The sequence below is a fragment of the Echeneis naucrates genome, chromosome 8 (assembly GCF_900963305.1).
Source record: "Echeneis naucrates chromosome 8, fEcheNa1.1, whole genome shotgun sequence".
NCBI classification, from domain to species: Eukaryota; Metazoa; Chordata; class Actinopteri; order Carangiformes; family Echeneidae; genus Echeneis; species Echeneis naucrates.
The window spans coordinates 10,800,594-10,824,752 of NC_042518.1; the positions used below are offsets into that span (position 1 = coordinate 10,800,594).

At 41.9% G+C, this 24,159-nt stretch overlaps 1 protein-coding gene across 1 annotated transcript in view; it reads right to left on the reverse strand.

Annotated features, from left to right (window-relative positions):
* The window catches only part of cacna1ia (calcium voltage-gated channel subunit alpha1 Ia), a 95,671-nt gene that overhangs the window by 21,308 nt on the left and 50,204 nt on the right, over positions 1 to 24,159 (reverse strand). Inside the window, exons 7-28 of the mRNA XM_029508051.1 lie at positions 23,932 to 24,024; positions 20,536 to 20,860; positions 19,854 to 20,242; positions 15,911 to 16,062; positions 14,782 to 14,967; positions 13,401 to 13,518; positions 13,115 to 13,270; positions 12,858 to 12,948; positions 11,859 to 12,013; positions 10,646 to 11,371; positions 9,609 to 9,709; positions 8,578 to 8,701; positions 8,295 to 8,363; positions 5,964 to 6,142; positions 5,655 to 5,781; positions 5,206 to 5,331; positions 4,995 to 5,084; positions 4,525 to 4,717; positions 4,181 to 4,332; positions 3,115 to 3,224; positions 420 to 553; positions 1 to 71 (exon numbers count right to left, since the gene is read on the reverse strand). Coding sequence (XP_029363911.1) covers positions 1 to 71; positions 420 to 553; positions 3,115 to 3,224; positions 4,181 to 4,332; positions 4,525 to 4,717; positions 4,995 to 5,084; positions 5,206 to 5,331; positions 5,655 to 5,781; positions 5,964 to 6,142; positions 8,295 to 8,363; positions 8,578 to 8,701; positions 9,609 to 9,709; positions 10,646 to 11,371; positions 11,859 to 12,013; positions 12,858 to 12,948; positions 13,115 to 13,270; positions 13,401 to 13,518; positions 14,782 to 14,967; positions 15,911 to 16,062; positions 19,854 to 20,242; positions 20,536 to 20,860; positions 23,932 to 24,024 — 3,867 coding nt within the window. The remainder of the gene's footprint in view (positions 72 to 419; positions 554 to 3,114; positions 3,225 to 4,180; positions 4,333 to 4,524; positions 4,718 to 4,994; positions 5,085 to 5,205; positions 5,332 to 5,654; positions 5,782 to 5,963; positions 6,143 to 8,294; positions 8,364 to 8,577; positions 8,702 to 9,608; positions 9,710 to 10,645; positions 11,372 to 11,858; positions 12,014 to 12,857; positions 12,949 to 13,114; positions 13,271 to 13,400; positions 13,519 to 14,781; positions 14,968 to 15,910; positions 16,063 to 19,853; positions 20,243 to 20,535; positions 20,861 to 23,931; positions 24,025 to 24,159) is intronic.

Here is a 24,159-nt window from a genome sequence, read left to right on the forward strand (position 1 = left end):
CTGAGGCAGGGCTTGGACCACTGTATCCAACAGGGCTCTCATTCCCGTTGCCATCTTCAGCAGCTTCAACACTGTGAGAGAAACAGAAGTTCTAAGTGTGGGCATTTAGAGGGAAATCCCTCAGGTTCAATTACAGACTAAGTGAGAAACATAAAACTGCCGAAAGGTCAGTGCTTAATTTATACCCTGTGTACTAAACACACTCACACACGCATGTAGGCACAAAAACAACACTTCTGATATTAGCTGCGATGCTACAGCTAACTGGCATATTAAGGTTTCAGCCGTCATTCTTCAACACACCAGTAAGACAAAATCTATATTTCATTTCCCCAAAAGGACGTGGAGGAACTGCAGCTGGGGCAAGACTTGTACGTATGTGTGTGGCTGAAGATTTCCCCCAAGGGTCGATAACGCACCTCGAGCTATCCTCAGCACTCTCATGATCCTGATGATGGTAGGGTTGATGGGCAAGGCAGCACTGATCTCAATCTCTTCCAGGATGATGCCCATCAGCGATAGAAGCACAATAGCCAGGTCCAACTGGTTCCACCTAGCACAAGCACACACACACATAATGTCATATTATAGAGCAAGGCACACAAAGTTACAGTAATTTAAACACAAAACCATGAAAGGACGAAGACAGACTTACAAATTTATAGCCGTTTATGTGTTGTTTTCAACTGTATGTAATGTATTGAAGTTCTGGCCTCAGGAGGTTTGTAGCTAATCATTAATTACCCATCAAAAATTTATTTTCCTCGTCCTACGACAGCGCCTCAGACCCAAAAACCTTAAATTAATCCATCATGTTCAGGATATGTTACCAAATCAGGGTAAAGTATATATCGTAAGTATTAAAGAAGGTGCAGCCACCGTCATCCTTGTGACATCTGACTTAAGGGCAAGGGTTTTGTCCTGATGTAACTACACCTTTTGCGAGCTTCCCGAGACATTGATCCTTGATTACCTGAGGCTGTTGCTTCAGGATGTTGTCTAGTCCTCGTTTGTCTTCTTCAGACATTGTGCAAGATGGTCAACAAATAGAAATCTGTGAAATCATCAAGCAGGGCTAAAAACTGTCCGATGTGGTAAATGAGGTGCACACCTGTTCTGGGATCACAAAGATAGGCAGTCCTAAAACGTTTGCTGCTGCCGATTCATTTGTCATCAGGCTCACCAAACTCTTTCATTGAAAATGACAACAGTGCATCAGTCACAGCTTGTGACTCACTATCATCACGTACATGATCCTATTTCCCTCTATTGTCAGAGCCTGTCTGACTGTGGGCCTACTTTTATTCCAGGCAGAGGAAGGTGCATCCTCATCTTTGCCTTAAAACTGAGGATAACAGCATACAGAATGAGACATTATGTTCCTTAACCACTTTAAACTCACCCAAGTGACAGAGTCAATCTAGTTAACCTAGTAAAAATGAACACATTACACATCAAAAAATTGAATTAAATGTATGCTGTACTTCAATTCCTCCTCAGCTGTCAGATTTTGAACTTTTCGGCCTTGCACACATACACAGCTGCAGACTTACAGGGAAATGCAGTTCTGCTGGTGGCTCCTGAGGAAGCATGTTTGTCTGTTACCTGTTACTCTAATGATCCAGTTGTAAAGCTGGCCTGAGACTCACCCCAGTCTATAAACTGCAATATGCACAATGTCTGCTCTTGGCTATTGCTGACACAACATAAAAAGAGACAAAGTGCCAGACGCCTCTGTGATAAATACTCTCTATATCCGCCCGTATCTTACTCTTTTCATCACTCATTTCTCTGCTTCCTTTTTCCTGTCTTCTATCAGTCCAGCTTCCCGTACAATATATTATCTGTGTCTTCCCTGTTTCTATGACCTCCTCCCACCTTATCACTCTAACCCTTGTCCTTACTCTTTCTTTATTGCCTCTCTTCTGCTTCACTAACCAAAACTAAAATAGGTCTATGACATCAAGCCCCCATCATTGTATTATAAGCTCCTAAATCTATTTCTGCCATTAATTAGTCACCACATGTCCCTGAAAAGAAATAAGACATCAGTCTCATCGCTGTGCACATTTGGTGAGTGACAAATCAATTAGTCTGGACTCTGAGTGAATGAATGTGATTAGGTGTGTTTCCAACAGAGGTCCCTCAAAGAGTTTTACAGCAAGTTGGAGAAATGAAAAGTGTCATATCACATGCAGGGAACTAACAGACTATAGAGGTTTTGTTAAGCAGAATAATAGTGTGGTAACATTTTCTTTTGTTCCCATTAAATAGCTGGTCACTCAAATTAATATAATGAGAAACTCATTATTGGACTGTCATACCGAGATGAAATGAAAGTTTACATTAATTCATTTAATTACTTGTAAGTGAATTATACTCCAAATTTGTATTGAGGAGCCAAAGATTGATTTGATGGTGACCAAAGTGCCAGCTAATGATTTTTACCGTGACTAAAGTGAATATTCCTAACTGTAAAGTGATGATGTGCAATTGTTGTCATGAAATCCATATTTTTGCCACAGCTTGATTTAGTCAACTTCACAACACACAAGAGCCTGCTCATGTAGTTTAACAAATTTCATAATCCCTCGATGATGTTAAAGCTGCTATTCCATTTACAATCATCAAAGCTCAATGCGGATTTGTTCAGCTATTACACTTTGAACTAAATAAGTGTTTATTGTGGCACTATTTATGTTATATGTTAATTCTAGAGATTATGGCATGTGCCTAGAGTCATCTTAGACGCTTTAATGTTTAATTTTTTTCACATCACATATGTGATTAGTGAGTAAGCTGAAAAGACAGAAAAACATAGTAACACTGTCTGTGACATTAGAGTTCCACCTGTTTGAAAATATAAAGCTCATTTTGCTGTATCCATTCTAACAGCTGCTTGTGTTTCCAGGGAAGACACGAAAGAGGGCATAACAAAAGATAATGACTGTCATCAAGCTGCATTCCTGCAGGTGCTGTAAAGACAACATCTGGACAGTCTATGGCCAGGAAAGAATACAAACAAATCTATGTGTGTAAAAAGTGGTACAAATAAAACCACAGACAGACTAGTATGGCATCAGAAGACACAAAAAAATTAAATACACACTATACCTGTCTTTGAAAAAGCGCCGAAAGCCGAAGGCGATGAGTTTGAGTACTGCTTCCAGCACAAAAGTGGATGTGAAGAAATAGTTGCAGTACTTCAGGGCAAGATCCAGAGACTGGAACGAGAGAGTGAAAAAGGGTGTGTGCGTTCGAGTGTGAGCGTGTGTGATGAGGTAGAGAGCAGGATCAGCAGGGAGAAACTCTAGAACTGCTATTGTTTTCATTGCTTGCAGGGTAAAATCAAGCATGCCAGAGGAAAAAAGTGAAACAGTTTCCTTCCACAGCGCGCGCACACACACACACACACACACACACACACACACACACACATATTATATCCTAAATAAACTTGTATTTTAGGCTTAACTGTAATCACATAGTATTAAGATATTCCAGAGACAAGCGTGTTTTAATTGTCTTAAACACCCAGCTTCCTGTTACCCTGAGGACTGGAGATTATTTTGCTAGCTGTTGCCTCCTTTCATAAATAAAGCTGTAGCTTCTAGCAAGTGGGAGGCTGCCAAATGTCAGGAGCAACTGCTGACAAATACAGCCAAGACCTATGATTTTTATCTGATGCTCGGCCAGTTTGAGAAAGCTTGCTCCATTTTAAAGGTCAGATGGGCATCTTATCGCAGGGATAATCACTTTTTCTGTCCCTCCCAAAAACACCATCAGGCCTTTTGAACTTCTGTTCATCACACACGTACGGACAGATACGTGTTGCTAAAATCACTCTGACAGCAGCCCCTGCCAAATCAGCGATGCAATCACATGCTACCAAGTCTGGGTACAGCTTCATGGTGGTGCGCCAGTCAGTGTTATTACTGGGGATTTTTTAAGATGCTGATTATTGCAGTTTCAGAAAACAGCTGGATGGATTGACAGACACTAATATTCTGCATAACAACCCAGTCTTACATCTTCCTACTGAGAATCTGCTTGGGGGTAAATGCTTCAGTTCATATTTTATAGAAAAGATGGTTCAGTGGAAGCAAGAGCAAAGCTGCACAACTTCAAACTCGGAACAAACATCCTTGCACATACAGCTACTCTAAACATTCCTCCTTACGTGAGGTTGATTGTAGTGCTCTAGGGACATGGTGATGACGTTGATGCAGATGATAAACGTGATGATGAGGTCCAGGTAGTGGTTAGTGCACAGTGTGTGGATCATCAGGCGCATGTGGCCATAGCTGGCATAGTAGGGCAGCCTTTGGGCTTCTGTTGGCAGAAAGATAAGTTAATGAAATATTAAATGTTTGTGTCTGATGGAGGAGAGATGATATTATGTTCTCTCCAGTGGTATAAAATACCCGTCATTGTTTATGCTCAAATAAATATGCTAAGAAAATTTATATTTATTGTTTGTTTTTTTCTGCTCCATCCCCCTCTCCTCTCAATCTTCCATCTTACTCCGCCTCTTCTTTTCCATGCGCCGCTGACGCTTCTCCTCACGTCTCTTGGCCTCCTCTACCTCCTGGTGCTGACGGCATTTGTGGAAGTTCTCCACCACTACGCCGACAAACATGTTGAGGACGAAGAAGCTAACGATGAGAAGGAAGGAGATGAAATACAGCAGCATCCATGGGTTGTTGTTGATCACCGGCTGTGTTTGAAGTGATGTGTTTGTTCACAATGGGATTTGTTATAAAATGAAGTGATGTGAAACAAGGAGGCATAAAACAGAAGAGAGATGAGAGACAAAGAGAGAAAAAACCGTTAGCTAGTTAAAGAAGTGTGGCAAGAGACAGAAATGGATCAATAAAGTGTGTGAAAAACTCCAGCAATAAAGCCAGATTTGAATCTACATCGTTGTTTGTCAGGTACTGTCAGCGGCGAAGACCGCCTCAAGAAAAACTGCTGCACAGCTTATATGCAGGTACCTGTTGGTCCACACCCACAGCATCTAGGCCGTGATACATGATGTTAACCCAGCCATCTTTGGAGGCGAGAACAAACAGGGACATCAGAGCCTGGGTACCAAAAGACAGAGGAAGGAAAAATGTTATTTTGCGCCGAATTTTTTCGGTTACTTTCTGCTTTAAGATACACAATGCACATCAGACACAGACATAACACAAAAGTGACACTAACCTGTCCCAAGTTGTCAAAGTTGTACTTATGATGAACCCACTTATAGTTGGCTTGCAGACAGTCGGACTTGTTGGTGATGTTTTTGACATCAGGGCCCAAGCAGTAGAAAAACTTGCCTTTAAACAGCTGTCAGAAGAAGGAGAGTGACAACAGGCTTTCATCCAGTTCAAATACTTCAATATATAAATATATATATATATATATATATATACAAACAAACAGAAAACTGGAATAAATCTTTCCAGAGGCTTGTACAAAGATAGGCTGAAGTGAAATAATGAGCTGGTCAGATCCCATCAGCTGAATGAAAAAAGTAACACAATGAAAATTTATAAAAATGCATGGGCATTTGTTCTTCAAAGATGGAGGGAAAAGCAAGCAACTGATTTTTTTTTTTTTTTTTTTACAGATATTTACAAAAGCTTCAGGACAGATAATATGTTTCCTACCTGTACACCAAGAATCCCAAAGATAATGAAGAAAGCACAGCAAATGAGGACAATGTTGCCGATGGGTTTGAGAGAAGTGATGAGGGTCTCCACCACCAGTTTCAGACCTGGAGCTCTGCTGATCACCCTGAAAAAGGAAGTGGAGTGTAAGGAGAATAAAAGCAAGTCCACAAAACTGCACAAACATCCTCATAGAAGATTGAAGAAGATATAATAAATTAATTTGGATGTTTTGGGTCCACTGTTGAGATTAATAAACACTAACAGTAAAAATGTGTGTATAAAAGAGTTCTTCGTCCGAGTCCACACCTGAGGGGGCGCAATGTTCTGAGGAGCCTGAGTACTCTCAGTACGCCTAGGATTTTGGCCCCACCCGCCATGGACACAACAATGTCAACCAAGGACACGAAAACCAGGAAGCCATCCAAAACGTTCCAGCTGCTCCGCAAATACGCCTGTTCACCCATATACAGTCCCATGGAGACAACCTGGAGATGAAAGGCGAGAGATGAAGCAGCATACGAGAATGTGGACTGGAGATGTGATTCAGGATGTTTGTACCTTTTTAATTTGAGCTCTGTAAAATAAATTGTCAGTAGCAGGGTGAGACTGAGAGATGATCGATGATATACAGAAGAAATAATCATTAGCAGGCGTAGGATAAAAGGCTATGTGAAGCGTGTGTTGTTGGTGTCAAACACAAACACACTCAAACATGTTCTCACCTGGCTGGTGACACAACAATGTTCTTGACAGACAGATACACACACACACACACACTTAGATGTACATACAAGCCTTTTCAAACGACATCTGCTTTGGCCAGAGAGCACACAAGGCAGACTTTGGCTTGATCTATCACACATACGGCATGTGTGCCTACACGCACACACCATCAAACACGCTAGTTGGCACACTACAAATAAAATCTAACAGGTGGAGACAACCCTTTGCTCTACCAACACAGTGCTAATCACGGTGTAGTTGCTGTCGAGCTCATTTAGCTGAACTCTGACTAAAGATTGAGAGCTAGCCTAAGGTAACAGTTAGCTAACAGAACTGCAAACCTCCACAAACTAACTTGTGCTAAAACTGTTAAACATTGTTAAAGCAGAATATTAAACTAGTTAAGATTCTGTTGATAATCCTCTCAGCTTCTGACCTATTTTTCTCTGACTTTGCCATCTATCCATCACTTTGCTGTGTCTGACCCGCAGGCTGACTGAAAGAGATTTCTTCTTTCTTTCTTTCTCTCTCTTTTTTTTTTTTGTAAGCGGCAACAAGCACTAAACAGTATGGCTGCCCTTTCCTCTTCATCTTCTTCTTCTTTTCCTTTTTCTTCTTTTTCATCCTCTTTAAAGTCTATGGCAGCAGTAGCTTACATGCTTTTTTGCTTTTAAGGAGATCAGGAGGAAAGGAGAACCAGGTTACGAATTTAACCCCTGGGCATTAGTGTTTTTGACATTCAGGGGCGAAGTACAGAGGTTCTAATGCTTCTGTGTTGTGCTAAGAGATTTTTGTGAAACTATTTCACATATGATGCTACTTTATACCTGCCGGAGTACACCACAGAGACAGAAGAGTGCTGGCACTGTAATCCACGTGCACAAAGCTTAAAGCAGTAGCTAAGAAGCTGTAGGAAACAATCTGCCCCTGACATTTCAAGGTGTTTGCCAACTGCCCTGGAAATCTTCAGAGGCAGCGTGGGGGTTAGCATGCAAACTTATCAAGATGCTTGACAGATCAATGCCTGGCAAACCTGTTAGGTCTAAATGCCAAAATGGAATGCAAATGTACAATAGCTATAAGTGAGTTCGGGGATCTAATTATTCAGATTTTATACCTCAGTGTAATATACTTTTGGAAATAAGAAGTGAATGTATTTTGTGAGTGAAAAATTGTGCTCATGATAACTCTGAAAAGTTGTGAAACGTGCTGGCCCATTCTTCAGCCCCAATGTGCTGCGTCTTTTTATTTAGCTACAACTTGCACAGAGCATCTAACCTCATTGTGGAATCATATGGAGAGATTAATGCTACAGAACCAAATACACACCAGCACAAACTACACAGAAACAAGGCTCACACAGAGACATAGAGAGGAGACATGCACGGCATGGCCAGGGGGCCGAAAAGTCTGTGGCTCATTGACGGGCTGAGATTGGTTAATAATTGATTGTGGGAGTTCATAATTGATGGCCCACTTGTGCCAGAGCCTTTTGCAGAGCACACAAAGACAGTAGAGGAGACAGGGAAGCAGAGAAAGTAAAATAAATGATGGGGGGGGGAAACAAGACAGAGTTAAAAAAAAAAGGACTGATGAGAACAGAGGGACCCTAAGGAAGGAGAAATGCGGCCTTAAAAAAGAAGCAGTCAACGTTGGAGCGGTTAGGGGCGGTGCTGGAGATAGACCACATCCCTAAGATAAGCTTAGCCACGAATTAATGACATTGCATCATTGTGCTATTCTCCAAAAAAACATGGGAAGGGGTAGTGTGAGCAAAGAGGTGAAGCTGATTTAGGAAGAGGGCCATCAGAGAGACACAGGAGATAGACAGACAGACACACACACACACACACACAAAAAGTGCTTCTGGCAGTAACAGAGAGACAGGTTGTAAAACAGGTTGTAAAACGTTACCTTGAGTGTCATCTCGCCCACAAAGATGGCCGTAAAGATATAGTTGGAGATGGTTAGAAAGACTCTTTCCTGAAGAGACAAACAAAGGGGGAGGGGAAAAAGAGGGTTGACAGTCAGAAAGCGAGAGATTGGGTAATTAGGAGCACTAAAAGCTTACTTACTGGACCTTAGATAATAAAACTGAATTCATCCTCAGAGAATACAAAATGCTGCCTCACAATAATTGCAAAGAAGAGCTGTGGCTTCCATATCACACACACAGACACACACACTGCTGATTTACCAAGCTGCCCTGTAATATCTTGGGCCTCTCCAGAGCTACAGTGATGCAGTTGGAGAAGATGAAGGCCAGCACCACATAGTCAAACAGCTTATGAGCTATGATGGACTGACACATCTGTCTGAACCTGGAACAAGAGGAGAGACATGAGAGACAATTAAAAAAAATAAAAAATTCTTCCATATAATTAGAACACGAGCCAAGCTCCCTGACAGTACACGGGAGCTTCCTCGTATATTGGTGAGTAGATAGCCTCATTCAGCCCCTGTTTACACTCCTAATTCAAAACAAATTACATTCAACTACACTCTCAGAAGCACTAGACTTCCGAGTACAACGCTCTGACGAGAAAACAGAATAGAGAGATGAGGGAGAAACAAGCAGAAAGAGATGGGACATACTAAACACTGAATATGCATTTCAAAACTTAGCATGTGACATGGTGTACTGCCAAAAAGCAATTAAATATCCACACTGCAGTGTTTATTGGAACAGTTGAAAAGAAGCAGAATGAATCAACTGGGAATGGGATCGAATTTATTCAGAACCATTTTGCAAGACACATTTGATTTGATTGCCTTTTACTTGAAAACTCAAATTTGTCTATTCAGTCTTTTCCTCTGCAGATTTTGACACAACGTCGATATATGTCGATGCCAAATTTCATGGGAAGCCTAACATAGTAAATGTACACCATGTGCCCTGTTTCTTTTTTCCACCAGGAGCGGATGGGGGAGAAAATATTCCTTTGTTATTTGCAAGTTGACGATCAATACTCTAATGTAGTCCTTCTCTGTGGAAGCTTGGCAACCTGTCCTTCCTATTGATGAGGTGGGTGATGTTGCTTTGGCAAGCTATGTCCTGTGGCCAGTAGATAATGTGTGTGTGAGTGACTGGGCCTCCAAAGCTGTCCAAATTTTAATTTGTTGCACTTTTGACGCAGTCAATCACTGCAGCACTAAAAGCATTGCGTGCACACAGACATTTGATGAAAAAGGGAAAGCGGAGCGGAGTAGGAGATAGCGATGACTCACTTGTTCTGTGGTGAGAATAGGAAGACAGACCAATCCTCTCTGGTCTCACACCAGTCGGGTCTATACGCCTCTAACATCTTCTGAATGCGGAAGCACAGGCTCTGCAACAAATTCATATATCAGCGCGCGCGCACACACACACACACACAAACATCAGGGCATGCACGACCAGAGCCCATGCACCACACACAAGCAGTGAACACAAAAAGACACACAGAGACATTTCCTGTCTACACTCATTCATCCATTCATTCATCTTCTACCGCCTATCTATTTCCGGGTCATGAGGTGGGGTACACTCTGGACAGGTCGCCAGTCTTTCGCCAGCACTCAATGACAAACAAAGACGGATAACTACCCTACTTTACTTTAGAGTAGGGTAGTTATCACGTGTGTGTGTGTGCGTTTCCTCCAGGAAACAAAGTCCACACAGAGAGGCCCCAGACCCAGGAACCAAACCTTCTTATTGTGGGGCACTAAACCTATGCCGCCGTGTTGCCCCGTTTACACTCTATCTAAATTATTCAGGAAAGTGAAACACTTCTGTGGCAATAGCTTGGAGCATCTTCCAGCATTACCATCTGTATAGCTCTCTCCCCTGCTGTCTAAATAGTCCTTTCTAATTAACCTTGTTTCTATCCCACACAGACTTGTTTACAATGAAAACAATTGGACTCCCATGAGGCCCAGGTGATAGAGAGTGCAGGCTTTACGCAAAGTATCTGAAGATACTACACAAGAGAGCAGGAGATTATCGCAAATGCAAAGTCTTGTACTTTAAAACAAATATTAATGATTTAGTTGTTGAGAATCACAAAGCAAAACTGTGTTTCTTTGTTTGATTTTTTTGTTACACACTGTTTGAGCTATGATTATCTGTGTCTTCGGAAATAGACTGTATTATATGAATTAAATGGTATGATTGCATAGCCTTACTTCCCTTATTTACCAAGCTTGTATTAATGTTATTACTAACCAATTCCCTCCCTCCCAAACACACACACACACACACACACACACACACAGCAATAGCCTACATATTCAATGTCATCATCCAGGTCTTCCTGGTCCTTGCTGCGTGCATTAACTTGAGGGAAGACGTCAGCCATCAGTTGGCTCTGGGGCTGTGCCCCTCCAACCTGCTCAGTCTGTTGTCTAGGAGGGGGCTGCAGAAGCTGACATAATGGAGTCTTCCCATTACAGTCTTGGTGGACCCCTCCTAAGATACCCAGACTGTCGAGCCCAACACCACCAGTGATCACCACTCCCCCTGATAAACTCTTCTTTCTGTGGTGAACATGGGGCGCCATCGGGTGCAGTGGATGATGTGGCAGTGGTAGAGGGTGCAGGGGTCCTGGGACCTGCAGCAGATTGGGTAGCTCCAGTGACAGAGCTCTGCGGTCCCTCCTGGGCACAAAGTGGCCCGGGAGCTTGGGATGGGGAAGGTGAAGGGAGTGAACGGGTGGGGAGAGAAGAGACTCCTCCTCATCTGGGTGGATGTGTTCGAGTTGGTGGTGCGGGGATGAGGAGGCGCGAGGACCACGGACACGAAGGCTTCCTCCGACCACACCTCCCAGACTACCCAGGCCGTAACCATAGAAGGGCCTTGCAGAGGTGGGGGTGAAGGCTGGACTAGCACAGGGAGATGACGAAGAGCAGGGGTGACCACCTCCCAGGCTGTTCCAGCTGGAACGACGGGCCCACAAGGCCTGAGGCTGTGGAGACACCGGGCGTCCCCAGTTGTGATAGCCCCGACCTGGATACTGAGAGAGAGAGAGAGAGAGAGAGGGAGAGAGCTATAATCCTGACCCATATCCTGTCTAGCTCTGTTCTGGTAGTCTAGTTCAAAATCAAAAAAATCAAAAAAGATTGGACAACCACACACCTCATTATAAAGGGATGAGGGCAGATAAACCATATAATCATATGTTACTGATTATAAGGAGAGCCCTTATTTAGACTTTACTGAAGAAAATGCCATAGCCTCAGTTAGTGCTGCGGCATATTATTGTCCTTAGAATTAATAAGATGAAGAAAAAGCTTTTGCCACTGATTAAATGTGATCCAGGTATCGCTGAATACCAAAATGGTTATGATCTATTTTGTGATTTTTGGAAGGATCACTCATCATATTTCCTTCAAATTGTTTCTGTCACATCAAACTGCAATGACCTGTCAGACAAATAACTAACTAACAAGCAGCACAGCAGCTATGTATTTTCCTGTCTCATTACAGTTATTTCCACGTACCACAGCCCTCTGCTCCAGGTTGGCCCTGCCAAGAGATATAACGCTGTTCTTCCTTGAGCCAAGGGCAAAAGTCAGTCTCTCTCCTGGAAACAGACCAGCAGGCAGGGAAGATAGGTCCAAGTGCCCATTTGGGGTCAGTGTGCAGATCTTTGGGTCTGCAGGAAAGAGAGAGTGGAAAGAAGAAGGATAAGACTGAAATAATAAAGGGAAGCAAGATAACAGTGGCGGTGAAAGAGTGGTGAAAACATTCACATGAAGAAATTACAAATATAGCATTAAACAAAGACTTTTGCTCTGCTTGTTTCCTTATTCTGTTCTTGCTACACAGAGAGAAAATTGTATTTTTCCCATCAGAGTGCACCATAAAACTCTTCTCACAATGCTATGGCCAGCTCTGACAGAGAAAGGATTTATTTGTAGAGAAAGGTCTTGCATGAGCCAGACAGGCGCTTTTAAAAGTGAATAATAGCTGTCAGGGCTTTGTCTGTTCTCATACATATATTTTGGTTGATTAGGTCCCAAGGAAGATTTACATTTCTGCCATGATTCATTGAGGTAAACTGCCATTTAAAGAGTACATTTGGGCTAAGGAGCACTGGGGTCAGACATGATCAGAAACCTCCCTGATGTGCTGCTAAACGCTGTACCGCATGATGCTTTATGTTTTATGACAAAAAGGGAGAAGAGTGGGAGGGGAAGTGGCATCGGCCACAATTTAGCAACTTTTCTAACATTCCAAACAACTTCTTTAGGTGGTCAGATTTGAGTATTTACTGAGCTAATTATGTTGGCTACTCACATCTCCATGATAAAACTTAGTTCAAAAGTTGTTCATTACAGTGATTGTGAAGTCATAAATACATATAGTATATGCTTGCCATTAAACAAACTACAGCTTGGGCCAAAATACCCACATTACTTCAGAGGAAGCAGTGAAATTAATCTTTAAAAAAAAATAAATAAATAAAAATGCTGTAAGGCTTGTAAGGCATTTAATACCTGACAGATGCAGAGAGTCTTTCTGCCCGTCATGCTCTTCAAAATTACAGGAAGACCTGTCATCGTCTGAGTAAGAGCGGTTTGCATCGCCCTGTGTTGGTGAAAAAAGGAAAATTGATGGGGGAGAAAAAGAAATACAGAGGTTATTAGAGGAGATGAAGAAGGATTTCATGACGACATTTGATTTTATTAATTTGTCTTTTGCCTAAACGTATACTGCCCAATGTCCTTAATCAAGATTATTACCCACGTCTTACCTCAGCTTGGAAACCCTCAACCAAAATGGCGACCAGTAAATTAAAGAGCACATAGTTTCCAAATGTCATTAGAGCTACAAAATAAAGAGCAGCACAGGGCGATGTGGAGGCCATGCCATTGTACAGCACCATGTTCCAGTCTTCCTGAGTCAGAATCTACAGCAAACAGAGTGGAGCAGGAATCATTTTACATGGCAGACACCGATGTGGACACAGGTGCAAAGAATTAAAAATGGTTCACAGGTTAATCTGTTTGAAAGTGGATATGTGTTTTAAGTTGCTGTACCTGAAAGACAGTGACGATGGCCCAGAGGAGGGAATCAAAGTTCTTCCTGTCAGGGACCGTGTCTCCTGCCTCTGTCTTCAGGCTGAATTTACAACCAAATATATGCATCCCCAAGATACTGCAAAACAGAAAAGCTTTCCTCCTCAGCCACTCTCATATATAAGAACATAATCCATAAAGGTGGTTGAAATGTGCATTGAAAAGATTGACGGAGATTGAGAGAATAAGACACTTAATACATACAATTATTATCAAATTAATAAATACATCTTTTTGACTATTTCATTTCAAATTGTTTCCATTGTCCTTTAACTCTCTTCTTCTCACTTTGTCAGCTGCTTTCAAAAAACAGTTTTGACAAAGAGATATGGAAAGACTTTACCTGTTAAAGTTTTAGCTGAGAGGAGCTGTACATGAACTTATGAGCCAGAATAAAGGCTTGTAAAACATTAGGTTTGGCAGGTGCGCATAAGTATATATAGATATACGGAGGTCACAAAAATGCCAACAGCATGATGCTGCTGTAGAACTCTTCTATAATATGAAAATCATTGCATGCGGAACAATTAGAATAAATTATTAAAATAAGAATAAATCTGTTAATGCTATCCTGAGAGGTAAGAGGAAAGAGCTGCTGCTGTTAAAATGTGTGTGCGTGTTTCTCTGGGATATTAACAAGAGGACTGATTAGGCTGAATGATTATGTTTCTGTAAATTACAGTCTTCAGCATCGGTGTTGCAATATCCATTTAGGTACAATGTAAATGCTATATTTCCTCTTTAATTGTTGCATGTAATTTACTGAATGATGTAGAAAAATATTAGGACAAGTCATCCTCTGTGTGACTATGAGCTGACATCATGTAAATGAAAAGAACGCTGTACCTCCAATAAGGTCTTAAAAATAAAATTAGTTTTAAATTAAACTAATTTATCACAATGCGCTAAATTTAAAATCTCTATATCTGACTCGTCACAGTTTGTTGTTATCGTCTTTCTCATCTGTCTTATTTAATGGAATTTCCGTCACACACAGTGCTGACCGATAACCAAGTTAAGATACTCACAACCTTCATGGTAGAGGTTAATAATAGACAGGGAGGCAGGTCAAAGAGGAAATCATTGATGCCACGGTTTTGGAAAAAATGGGGAAAGATTATAATAATCAGAAGTTAATTCTATTACTCTGTGTAACCGTGTTTAGTCCTCTGGCTGTCTGCTCCGTGATGGGCGGCTATATTCTGTCTTAATCTGCTGATATTCTACCACATCTTATCTATCACGGCTCGTGGCGCTGACGAAACAACCAGTCCCAGGCTCTTAAACAATCAGGCACCGCACTGCACAGGGTACGTATACAGCAAACACTCGCATGTGTTACCTGAAGATGAAGATGAAGAGCATAAGCAGCATACAAAAAGTGGCCACATTATCCATTGTCTTCATCAGCACCACCAGCTGCCGTCTCAGCGCGGGCATGAACCTCACCAGCTTAATGACCCTCAGCAGCCTGAAGGTCCTGAGCACGGACAGACCGCCATCTGCCTGGCCGATTATCTCACACACACTGGTGTGCGTTGAATGGATGTATACATATGTGTACAACAACATGAAGTGGAGAGAAAATGAGAAATGGGAGGATGTGGAGAAATTCAAAGCAAATGAATTTTCCATAATTAATGAGTATGGTGAGAGTAGGATTTGAAAAATAAATGGAAATCAACACCAAGGGCAGAAAGGACAAATAGGAGAAGATCAGATAAGAGAAGAAGGTGACTTTTATCGTAAATAAACAATACAGACATTTTCAAGATAAAGGCATTTTGAGTCTGTGGCCGTATAATACATGCTGCCGTGATAAGGAACGTTGCTACTGCTGCATATTTTATCCTCGTGCCACTACATAGTTCCTTTATCAAACACGAGTGACATAAAACAAGCTGTTTGGTTAAATGTAAAGCTTCATGGGGAATACGCAGGATGCTGTCAATGACAGGACCAGAAATCAGTAAACTTTTATGGATTGCTTGTGATTGATGTGGTCCATGAGGATTTGTACTGTTATGCCCAATGGCCATTCCAGCTGTGGTTGTTCTTGCTGGCTGTGTTTTGTCAATCTGTGGATCTGATGCTTCTGGTGAGCTCTCCAATTGGTACAAAACTCCAGCTGAGCTTCGAGGGTGCACATGGGGGTCTCAGGTCAATTTAGGTTCCGTAGACCTCTGAGACATAACAGTTATTAAAAATATGAGAAGACGCTGTGTGTATCAGACACTGAATTTGGTTTTGAGATGTGAATGTGAATGAAAGGAGTTTTCATTGTTTTTTCTATGTTAGGTCATAGGAAACTTTAAGTTTAAAAAAGACCACGCCAACCTAAAATTATTTGAGGTTTGGTTTTACTAATCACCATTAATTTTTCACCATTTATGGGATTTTTCACTCTTTTCTAACATTTTCAGAAGAAAACTCTCAAAGCCCAGGATTTTTTGGCCACAGTTATTACAAACCTTATGATGACGATGATGCCATCAAAGATGTTATAGGGGTTCCTCAGGTACTCAAAGAAGCCAAAAGCAGTCAGCTTGAGGATCATCTCCAGTGTGAACATGCTGGTGAAGACAATATTGCAGATCTCCAGCACATTGGTCAGCTCTTCAGGCTGGGTTGGGTTAAGAGGGGCAGGCAGGGGAGGGGGCAGAGGGATTGGAGGAAGGTCACAGAAGTTGAAAAGACAAATTAGGGTAGCAAGTAAGATACGGAAGTGTGTGTAGACTGGGTGGCAAAAAGGATGGTAGCTAAAAGATAAGGCGAGTTAGAAGTACAGACATTCAGATCACTGATAGACAGAGAAGCAGCTGCAGAAAAAGAGATAAAAACATAGCTGATAAACTGCTGCAGCAACGAGTGATGCCGGTGCCACTGCAAAGACAAAACAAATGTGCATGGATTGCTTTCCTCTGCCTGTGTAGAAAATACTTTTCATTCAAACTGTCAGTCATCTGGTCAGGGAAACCTCATCCTTACCTTGCAAATAAAATTAAAATACATGTCTGATACATGTCAACACACACAGCAGTAGGAAAGAAAATGAAAAGCACAGGAAATTTTTTCAACACAGTCTCTGAAACGAAGCTGTAAATCAAAGGGGGGAGAAAAAAAAAACCTCACATCAACTAATAAGAAGCGCAAAGTGCAAAAGTAACGGAGAACATGTATTGCCTGTGGAGCACATGGTGTCAAAGTGTGGCTGAATAGGAGAGCATGATATCTGAAACTGACAAAGATAAACAAAGCTAAGATACGGACCACACGCAAAACACAAACCTACACTCTTGCTCTAGTTAATCCTGGGTTCATTTCCATTTGTGCAGCAGCGGGCTTTGTGCAAATACAGTGCGTTAAGTGCAGTATAGATCAGATACTTCCTCTGATACCCCCTGTGAATTCCAAATAGCCAGCCGGCTTTGCCAAAGTTAGCGAACCGTGTTCGACAAAAACGCACTCTCAAGCCCTACCCCCTCCTCTAATCCACTCTTTCTCCCAATCTATCTGCCGCCCCATCGTTCTCCCTCCTTTTTTTCTTTCTATTTTGGTGTGTTATTATCAGGCGGACATGTCTCTTCCCAATCAATATCCTCTTGCCAATCAGAAATGGGGGGATTGGAGAGGAAGAAGCCAGCAGAAGGAGAGGAAAAAGAGGAAAAAGCAAAAGGGATTATAATTTTGGGAGTGGAATGAGCAGAGTGGAAAGAATAATTTTGATTAGAGGTGAGGTAAAGTACGATTGAAAGAGGAAAGGGAAAGAAATAAGATCATAAAACCTTCCTAAATCTCACAAGCTCAGTTTTAACAGCAATGTTTCAGTCTACTGAGACTCATTTGAGCTCTGCAGCTCCAAACTGGGCCAATGATTGGAATACAGATTGGTTTGCCTGTATAAATGTCACAAATCCAAAATGTAAAGAAGCACAAATATAACTACTGCTGAAGATGAGTCGTCGTAGAAAAAAACTGAAAGAAAGGATGACTGTAGACAGATAGGCAGACAAAATAAGTTTTATCGCTTCAGTTTGTTCTAACCTTGACCTATATCTCCCCCTCTGGTCTAAAGTACAAACACAGGATATGAGATTTATTGCTATTGACAGAACCATCACATCCCTTGACATCACAGTTTAACTCAGACAAAATACCATCACTACACCTGCTCCTTGCTATTTCTCCTCTCTCTCATTTGCTCCATTACCTTTCAGTCCCTAACCCCGTTTTCCTCATATTCCTATCCCAATGTTTTCTTATGTTGCTTCCTTTTCCTGTAGAGTATTTTATCTCACATATTCAGCCTCACTCATGTGTCTTTCTCTGTTTTCCTCTCCAAGTGTGGACCCTGTCAGAATTGTGCATGTTGCCTGAATATGAATGAATGAGCTGCAGCTTCCAAGCTTGAATTCCAATGTGCCAACTTTTTTTTCCCCCTCACAAACATATCCAAACACAGATTATATTTGTGCAAATGGACAGTTTGTCTTTAAAGTATGTGATTATGTCACATAATCTGTTGACTAAAAAAACAAAACAACACTGTGACAAAGATCACAATCCCAATTTCCAAGGTCATAGCTTTGATGAGCAATACACTTTATGATGTGAACATTTTTCTAGGTCCAAATAAGGCAGCTCTGTGGTTTGTCTGTTTTCACAGAGAATTAGACTTCTCTTCTGCAGAGTAGCGACACGTTCTTGTACCACTGCTTGTTTTCTAGCCTGTGGAAATTGCGGAGGGAGAAAGACTCAGAAGACACACTGAGAGAGCTTTGCCTGGTTTGTGTATGCAAATGTGTACGTATGTTCCTGAATGCACGCCTACTTCGAAACGCACACACTTGCTCATGCACAGAACCACACAGGGGATTGAGCTGAAAAACTGCTGTGTAACCAGCGTCTGCCTCGCTTTCCCTCCCTCACCCCACCCCACCCCCAAAAAGCTCGTTTATTTTTAGAGTCTTTGGAGATGAGAGAAGCAGCGACTCTGTACACTGTCAAAGAGTGAGTAGGTGGATGAGAGAGGGAGGGAGGGAGAGAGAGAGGGAGTCACAGAGAAAGAGGGGGAGGCGGATAGAAAAGTGAAGAGATGGCAGTGAAACTCAGGGAGGTAAAACAGAGCCAGAGAGTAGATGAGACACTTGGGGTAAGGCAGGAAGGATGGAAGGAAGGAAGACAGCAAGGGACGGAGGAAGTCGAGGGAACATGCAAAGGGAGGTGCACAGAGGGATTTATGGAGAAATTAAGGCACGAGAAGTGGAAGTAAAATTAGCAAGGAAGAAATTAAAGGAAAAGAGAGAAAAAAATCAAGGCGAGAAATCAGAATGACATGTGTTGAGAGAGACAGAGAGACAGAGAGACAGAGAGAGAGGAATGAAGGAAAGAGAAAAAGCTGTTTTATGTAACAGCTTGTGACTGTATGTGCCTGCATGTGTTCCTGTTGGTGCATGCGCAAAAACTTAAAAAAAGAAAAAAGGATTTGTTTGTGTGCACGCACATACTGGACACATATGGGTGTGTATTGTAAGTGTGTGCTGACACGTTTTTGTGTTTGTCTGCATACATGCGTGCGTGTGTGTGTATTCTTGGCAGGCTTCTCCCTCTCTCGCTCTCAGACACCTGCCTTGTCTGCCTCTGAGGAGCCTGGCCAATGTTAAAAGCCAGCTCGGTTTCGTCTACCGCTAGGCTAAATGTTTACATCTCTGTCAGGAAACTGCATGGCAGTGATGCTCGACTCCCACACTCGTCCTTCTAAACGTCATCTGCTATTATAATATTTGTAGCGGCAATGCTTCATCAGCAGTAGTAGTTATTTATCTGCTGAGACTGTGGTGATTTGTGGGAGTGAGAGCGGTGAGAGGGAAGATTATGACCGGCACTCACTTAAAAGTCAGTCTTGGCAATGTGTACAGTATAGGAAGGCTCACTTCAATTATATATAGTGTATATTATACAGGGTATATTATACAAAAATTTAACACCAAGTATAGATTTACTTAAAAAAAAAATCAATCAATAAAACCTTGTCCTGCTGCATCAGTATGATTTCCTCTTTTTAACTACAGTTCTTACTCTTCCTTTCCTCTTTGATTAATGATGGCGATCATTTCTACATGATTGCTCTTCTTTTTATATGAAAGCCAGGTGTCAATAAACTGCAGCGCTCTTTACAGCAGTTGCTCAATAAGACCTAGAAGATTTTGGCCTAAAGGGGCCTCTTGATATTATGCTTTTAATATGAAACGCACAGAAGACGTGATTTGAGTTTGCGGCCCACAGCAACAACAGCAAATTAAGATACGAGGCTTCTGACTTAAATTTGATCAAATGTATTTGCAGAAAGAAATTATCACCGCACAAAGAGCTTGCGATAATGTTTGTGTGACTGCACCGATCATTACAGCTTACCTGGTTATGATGCTCGATGCCCATACTGATGGTGTTGATGAGAATCGCGATCATAATGCCCCTGCTGAAGTACTTGCTTTCCACAATGCCCCAAAGTTTCCTCCTCATATCGTTCCAAAGGTCCCGACATTTTCCAAAACATGACCTCCTCTTCTTAATCTCCCCATCCACCCTCTCCTCTAAGTGGTTTTCCTCCTTTCCCATCTCTTTCACAGTATCCTCCTCATCTTCTTCCTCGGTGGCAGAGTCTCCCACAGATCTTGCCCCGTCTTTCAGTGACAGTTTACATATGGGGCAGTCCTCTGGATTTTCAGGCACAGACAGACTGATGGAGTTGGCTAGAGGCTGAGAGCCATGGTCTTGCTTATTCTGATGTGGACAATGGGATGCTGGAGAGGTGCAGATGTAGGAGCGGAAAGAAAATGGGAATATAAACAGGACAGTGGATAAAATTCAGAGTTCATTTGCCATGCAAATATACAAAAATACATAATGTTTTTTTTGGAGGTTAGAGGTTAATATTGCCAAAAATAAATGTGTCAAAATGCAGCCATACTTATAATCAAACCCAGTTTGTGTCCAGGCTGTATTTTAACTGACCATCCAGCTGTCAGAAGGTCAGCGTCAGTGTTGCACAAATAAGACCGATTTAGATATCATTTGCTGAGGTCCTTCTACTCACATCTTGGGTGCCTTGAATGATGCCGCTCTCCGTTCACATTCCCTCCAGCACGCCTGTTACCTCTGCCTCCACCGGTTGGCGGGGGCTTGCCCCTCAGTGTGTAGTAGAAGGCTGCCGATCTCCTCTTTGCCTTGCGGAGGACGTGGCAGATCAGCTGGAAGATCTCTTCGTAGCAATCGCCCGGCTCAGCCATGCTGGCCAGTGTGGACGAGGACAGGCACTGTGCCCTTTGCTCCTGCATCAGCTGGTGCTCCCGCTGCTTCGTCTCTGAAAACTGGGTGGCGATGACGACCAGGCATAGGTTGATCATGAAGAATGAACCGATCTGGAAAAATGTGAATGTAAAACAAACAGCAAGTTTGTAAGACAGGAAAAAACTGGTGGGTGGGTTAAGATATGCAGGACATAAGGTAGATAAAGCCAGTGAAACTAATGGAGAATCACTGCAAGGGACATGAGCTGATTTTGCTCTCAATTTGTTCAAAGAAAGAGGCTTACGAGCTTGTGAAGTTCTGTTCTAAAAAAACTGAGAACAACAAATAAAATATAAATAGAAATATATAAGCAGCACTTTGGTGTTTTGTTTAAATAGCAGATTTCTGGCTGAAGTAGAAGTTGCTCATTTAAGAAACACAAAATGTGTGTACACAGACTTGTTTTTGTTAAGCTCACATAATTAAAGATTCAAAATAATGTGGCTTAGTTCCCCTGTAGAAATGTTTGCACACATGTAAATTCTCTATAAACCCTGGCTTCACACCAGACCACAGCTGGTTTGAGCAGATCACTTCCATCCCTACGTCTGCTTCATATCATTCTTTACTTTTCCCATGCACATGTACAGTGAGCATTGTGCACTTCCTTAGCAATCAGTATGTCCTTCCTAAAAGAGCTTTAATTTACTTATGTTGAGTTAAAGTGAGAGTTCAGTAGTGGAAGCAATGGAGTGCATTGTGAATGGTATGCTTTGGCTGACCCTTTTACTGGCAGTAATGGGAATCACTACAGGACTGCTGAAATGACTTTTATTGGACCTCTCCAAGCTGGTTATGGAACAATGACCAGATCAATAATGGCTAATGCTGAACAACTCAAAAACCTGACAGCAGGATGGATAGAGCAGCCTGTAGCAGACTGTCGATTTTGTTCATCACAAACCTGAATATGTATCACTTTTTCTCCTTGGACAAAGGGCTTGGACAGACAGACATCATACTCGCCTGTAAAGCCAAAACATTAAGAGCAAAAAAAAAAAAAAAAAATCGCAGTACATACATCGAGCCTCCACAAATATAAAAATTTCTAAACTTCCACATCCATTTTGATTAATGATGCCAAGGAAGGTGCAGGAGAATGAGAGAAAAAGGTAAGATGAAATAAAAAAAACAAACAAACAAACAAACAAACAAGAGAGCACAAAAATATTCACAGATAGAGCGAGAGGAAACATATGAGAGGAGTGTACATGTGAGTCTGTGTGTTTGTGTGTGACAGAAGAGGGAGGAGAGACACCCATCTGTGGCCTGTGGGTCAAAGCAAGTCTGCAGGTGTGCGAGGCTTTGATTTCCCTCCAGGCCTGTGTGTACCTATTCTGTGATTCTGATCAGTAGACAGCTTTTTGCATAATCAGGGATGGCAGCCCAATATCATGCATTCAGATGATCACTGCATAATGCACACACACACACACACATACGCACACTCAGCCATAACAACAAATGGCAGGCTGAGCATACAACCGATTGCATGTCTATGTGTCTTCATGCAGCAGCTATCATACACATTTATGCGGAGGCATACTGTCTCTTTGAGTTAAACGCACACACACACACACACACACACACACACACAAAGTCAGTCTCCGAATGACGATCGTCTTGCTGGCACTTAGCTTTGAGACACTTTAATCCATTTAATCATAGTTTTCAATGTGACACCTATATAGATGTTAAGGTTATGCACTTGACAGGATATAACGCATAAAGCTGATAGAGGTGAGACTCTCACCAGCTTTAAAGAACAACCGCTGGAAGTTAGCACATGAGGAACACTCACACACATATGCATGCCTATCCCTATCCCCCCTATGCCCCTCCCGTCTGCACACAGAAGTTGACAAGCTAAAGAAAAAGGACTACAAAAGGAAAGTAGTCACAAGGTGACCCTAACTGTGTGAACAGCTCCTTCAGGGTCCGTGGAAGTGCCTGACTGAAAACTTCTGTCAGTGTCAACAGCACTTCTTAGGCATCCCATCAGACCTCTCATTAGAGGTTACCCTGAGGGGAAGGGATCATGTTGGTGTGTCTAGATGTGAACTCTGCAAAGCACTGATCGAGTATATCGAACTACTGAAATTCACTTGTTTTGTTGTATTACTGATTGAGCCTACCTGTTGAGTTGTCTCAGAAATAGTATAGTGAAATCTACATGACAAGGGACTGTGATCAGGGCAGCAAAAGTAATTACGCTGTATTGTGGCACCATGGCAACCGTCTTCCAACTGTTGTCACCGTCAACAAAGTCTGCCAAAAAAAGTGATGACAATTACAGCTGCAGTCACGATTCCAAAATAAGGCCAATGATGGAGAAAAATGATTTGTCATGGCCTCTCTGATTACAGTTCAGTTAGAATCGAGTCAAGAGAAGAAGAGAGGGGTTGTGACTGATTGGTATGTTTGTTTTCTTCATTTTTATCATCTCTTCTAACTTTTTGCCAGTTCTGCTCTCTCCCCTCTTTTCTTCTCTAATTTTCCAGCTTTATTACAGGTTGTATGTCTATTTTCTATTGTATTCACCTGCCGGTGGGAAAGTGCAGCACCTGGGGCTTCTGTTACTGCATGACTGGTGCTACACTGAGTCTCTGAAAGCTCATTTACAGACAGCCAATTGCACATGAGTGCAGAATCAAACAACATTCATTGTGTCGCCATCTGGCACTGCATACAAAAAGCTGATCTTGCTCGTGCACTTGGCCATGTGGTACTTTTCCCTTTTGAACATTTTCTGGTGTTGTTCAGATGTCTTTGCTCCTTTCTCTCTCGCCTTTCAAAAAAAAAAAAAAAAAAAAAAGTAAAAATGCATATAACACTCACCTTCTTCGCTTGCGCTCTCCAGCAGATATTGATTATGGACAGTCCTTTATGTGACTATTGATTTTCACAAGTCTATTAACACTTCAATTCACCATGTAGGAAATATCCTCATTCAAATTACTGATGGCAGGACAGTCCTGGTGTCCACATGTATTAGAAATGTTATCAGAGATTTTCCATCCGCAGAATGTGTGGCTACTGTTAGATGTCATTCTTTAGTTATTCATTGTTTAGAAAACAGAACACATTGCACACACTGGATGTGTGTCAGTTTGTGAGAATGAAGAATACTTGTAATACTCACAATGATGAGTAAGATGAAGTAGATGAAGTTGTAGAAGGAATGGGCATCCATAACATAATACATAATTTCCACCCAGCCCTCCAGAGTGATCACCTAGGAGTAGAGATTGGACAACATCAGGTAATCCTGTGCCAATGCTACTAGTGCAGCATGGTTCATCTCAATTACTCTGACTAGGCTAAATTCATTTAGCCAAAATAATCAATATATTAATTCTTAAATAACAAA